This window comes from Arachis ipaensis, chromosome B10 (genome assembly GCF_059453495.1).
Source record: "Arachis ipaensis isolate K30076 ecotype BB chromosome B10, ASM5945349v1, whole genome shotgun sequence".
Taxonomy (NCBI): domain Eukaryota; kingdom Viridiplantae; phylum Streptophyta; class Magnoliopsida; order Fabales; family Fabaceae; genus Arachis; species Arachis ipaensis.
In genome coordinates, this window is record NC_142435.1 from 25,085,587 (window position 1) to 25,089,743 (window position 4,157).

A 4,157-nucleotide genomic window follows, 5' to 3' on the forward strand; every position below is an offset into this window, starting at 1 on the left:
TAAAGAGATCTGTCCAACCTACACACCATGTTTGGTGAAGAAACATTCAACCCGGGTGGAGGTTTCATGTAAACTTCCTCCAAAAGATCACCATGTAAGAAGGCCGTATTTACATCTAGTTGATGTAAGTGCCAGTTCTGCACAGCTGCAATGGATAGCACAATCCGCAATGTACTCATCTTCACTACTGGACTATAGGTTTCGAAATAATCAACACCAGCAGTTTGTGTAAAGCCCTGTGCCACCAACATGGCTTTGTACCTGTCAATGCTACCATCAGAATTCATTTTGAGCTTGAACACCCATTTGCAGCCTACCGCCTTTTTTCCATTAGGTAGAGAAGTCAAAGTCCAAGTCTTATTTTCTTTCAATGCAGAGAGTTCAGCCTCAATTGCCGCTTGCCAACATGGATCACTGATGGCCTCAGCATAGCATTGTGGTTCTTTAATGGGATTTGGCAATAGAGAGTTTGTAGAGTGTTGAATTTGGATATTATGAAATTGAGACTGTGACTCACAAAAGAGAATAGTTGACTCTTCAAAAAAATTTTCAAAAACTTTAGGATAAAAATCTTGTAAAATTCCAGGATTGAATTGAAGATTATTGATGTAGTTGTGATTTATATCCGATGCAGTGGTCATACAATGATAGTCTGCTAAATATGATGGTTTTCTCCTGATCCTATTTGATTGTCTAATGTCTAAGTGTTGATGTGTTTGTGCTGGTGCATTGTATATGATCGAGCTGTCATTTCCAATGGTTTCATGAGATGCTGATGGATAATTGTGTTCTGGTCATACCACAGAACTTGATAGATGCAGGTCTTGTCTAGTTGAATGAACTAAAGAGCCATGTGATGTATGTGATGAATCATTGAATGAATTAGATGAATGCAGGTATGTTCCATTTGAGTGGTTTAAAGGGGCTTGTGGTGTATGTGAGGGCTCAATGAATGGATCCTCAAAATTTACCATAATACTTGGTTTTGGAGTTAGTGTCATAGTGTCAGATACTTGGTTATTGCCATTGTTGAAATATGATAGAAAGGAAAATTCATGCTCATAGAAGTATGTGTCTCTAGATAAGAATATCTTCTTTTCATTTAAATCATACAAGATGTAACCCTTAACTCCACTTTGATATCCTAGAAACACACACTTCTTTGCTCTTCCATCCAATTTGGATCTGCGAGCGTTCAGCGTTGAGGCATAAACCAAGCACCCAAAGACCTTCAAATAACCCAAGTCTGGTAACTTTCCTTTTAAAATTTGATAAGGTGAAGTGTTTTTCAGCAATGCACTTGGAATCCTATTAATCAAATGAATCGCATGTGCTGCTGCAAAATTCCAAAAACGTTTTGGCAAGTTAGACTGAAACAACAAAGCTCTTGTGACAGTCAAGATATGTTGATGTTTCCTCTCCACAATACCATTTTGTTGAGGAGTCTCAACACAAGAAGTTTGATGCAAAATTCCTTTTGAAGCAAAAAATTTTGAAAGTTTAAATTCAGGTCTATTATCTGACCTAATGCATTTTATTCTTGTATCAAATTGTGTCTCAATCATGTTTACAAAATTCTGAATTAAAATTCCAGTTTCACTCTTGGTTTTCATGAAGAACAACTGAGTGAACCTACTTTTATCTTCAACTACTGTCAAAAAATATCTATGACCTGACAAAGTTGCTGTACCTATAGGTCCCCGTATATCCATGTGCACTATGTCAAACAATTTTTCTGATTTTGTAAGTCTTATTGGAAATGGTAATCTTTTTTGTTTGGCATAGTGACACGGATCACAAGGTTTATTGCAATTTGTGTTTTTCAGGAACTCATAGTCCCTTTTCATTACATTTATTCTCTCATTTGGCAGTGCCCAAGTCTGAGATGCCACAGAGTGCTTTCAGCAGTTTGTGAGGGTTGTGAGATGTGTGTTGTGAGTGCAGATGCATGCGCAATGTTGTTATGTGTAGCTGGAACAGGAATTAGACTTTCAAATGCATAAAGTCCCATTCTTTGTTCAGCTACACCAATAATCTTCATGGTAGCTTTGTCCTGAATTTCACAATTATCCTCATCAAAAACCAATTTGCATTTTAAATCTTTAGTCAACTTTGACACAGCAATCAGATTAAACTTAAAGTTTGGTATGAAAAACACATGGTTCAAGAAAAACTGGTCTGAAAACATCACCTTTCCTGCTAATTTGGCTATGGTGTGTGAACCATCTGGCATATTTATCAAAACAGGTTTAATTTCTTCAAGAGTTTGAAAGGACTTAGTTGAAAAAGCAACATGATTAGTAGCCCCTGAGTCAATTACCCAGGAACCTGGAGAAAATACTGAAAGAGACATGATGTATGAAATACCTTCATTAGATGGAAGAGTTGTGGTATAGATCTGGTTAATGCTATGCCTTGGTTGTGCATCCTGTTGGTTCAAACAGACACTTGGTGCTTCTCTCTGTTCTGAATTAAAATCAAACTTCGAATTTGCTTCACTATCCTTTTGGATTTCATTGCTGATTTCATCACTGTTCTCATCAGTTATCACATTATTGATTGCATTCCCACTGCCTCCATTTTTCAAGTGTGGGGGAAATCCATGTTTCCTATAACAAACATCCACCAAATGACCATTCTTGCCACAGAATGTGCAGTACCTTGAGTTTCTTCCACCTCTTCCAGGATTTCCTCTTCCAATTCCTGATCTGCCTCTGCCTCTTCCTCTAAAACCTCCAGAATTTGCCATTAAAATTCTGTCTTCTACCATCTCACCCGCGTTCAGTTGCCTTTCTTGTTGCAGCAACAAAGAAAACGCTTCATCTATACCTGGCAGTGGCTTTGTCATCATGAGCTGCGATCTCGCAGTGGAGAATTGTTCATTCAGCCCCCTTAGGAGCCTCACGACACAAGAATCCTCTTTGTATCCTCTAACCACGCTGTATTCACAATTGCATCTTCCTCTACAGTGAGAGCACTGAGGGATTGGGCGATAGTTATCCAATTCTTCCCAAATTCTTTTCAATTTCGTGTAGTATCCCGTGATCGAGAGATCACCTTGCTTCACAGCAAATAACTCTTCCTCTAGCTCAGCAATTCTGAAGATATCACCTTGTTGATACCTGTGTTGTAGCTCCTTCCAAAGCTCCATGGCTGAATCGATCCATAGCACACTTTGAGCAATTTCTGAACTCAAAGATAGGCTTATCCATGAAATCACATAGGTATTGCACCTTTCCCACGCTTCAAACAAAGAATCACTACTTTCTGGTTTCTCAATTGAGCCATCTATAAATTTTACTTTGTTCTTCGATCTCAACGCACGCCACATCGCTCTTTCCCAAAGATGATAGTTGTTCGTTCCAAGAATTGTAGAGATTAATGGTGTACCTGGACTTTCTCCAGGATGAAGGAAATACGGACTTGTAGGATCCAGAGATGGATTCATCGCTGTTCTGTTATGACTTTGCAAGATATTGATCTGATTCACCAGATTCGCGAGCGTTTGAACGTCAATTGGCGAAAATGACGATGCTGAGTTGCCTGAGGATGCTGAGTCGCGATCCATGGTTTGAATCTTCAAGGATTCTGGTTCTGCTCAATGCTCCTTCCAATTTTCGCTGTTGATTCCTTCTTTCTCCCTTCCACGCTCACCGCACCATGTGAAAATATTAGTTCAGAGAGAGGGAAGGTTCAAGAACAGAGGAAAGTTTACAGAGGAAGCCCTAGGTCAAAAGCAAGTTACTTCTGACTGAGGCAAGAAAAAATGAGACTTACAAGAGCAAAAACTCAAAACTCTAATTACTCTATCTACTATATATACTTCCTTAACTAAATCTGCTAACTAACCGTTCACAACTATTAACAGCTGTATAACAAACTTTTCTAAAACTGCAAAGTGTGTAACTAACTTGCTAATTAATCTGACTCCTCATGTGATAGAGATAATCGTCTAATTTGGTCATTGTTAATTTATTGATTATTTATTATTGATCACGAAAATATAATATAATGGCTTTTTCTCTTTCTCTTGTTAATTATATTTTCTTACTGAGAGTAGTGTCCTTTGATGCCAGCTTAGAATTCAACTAAAGATTTATATACTCCAATTATTTAATTTTAATGTTTAAGGTGTGTAAAAAAACGTGAATTATGGG

At 38.0% G+C, this 4,157-nt stretch overlaps 1 protein-coding gene across 1 annotated transcript; it reads right to left on the reverse strand.

The window, feature by feature from the left end:
- Positions 1-2,018: 2,018 nt before the first annotated feature.
- LOC107624541 (uncharacterized) lies at positions 2,019-3,568 on the reverse strand. The gene is made up of 2 exons (XM_016327040.3): positions 2,368-3,568; positions 2,019-2,053 (listed from the first exon to the last, which is right to left on the reverse strand). Exons 1-2 carry the CDS (start codon positions 3,566-3,568, stop codon positions 2,019-2,021), a joined length of 1,236 nt encoding a protein of 411 aa, XP_016182526.2.
- Between the last annotated feature and the right edge of the window lie 589 nt (positions 3,569-4,157).

Excerpts from the sequence above, each read along its gene's own strand:
- LOC107624541 (XM_016327040.3), bottom strand. The coding sequence starts at position 3,568 with ATGGATCGCGACTCAGCATCCTCAGGCAACTCAGCATCGTCATTTTCG. Across the intron at positions 2,054-2,367 it reads AACTCTTCCATCTAATGAAG|GACAAAGCTACCATGAAGAT; the intron begins GTATTTCATACA and ends TGTGAAATTCAG.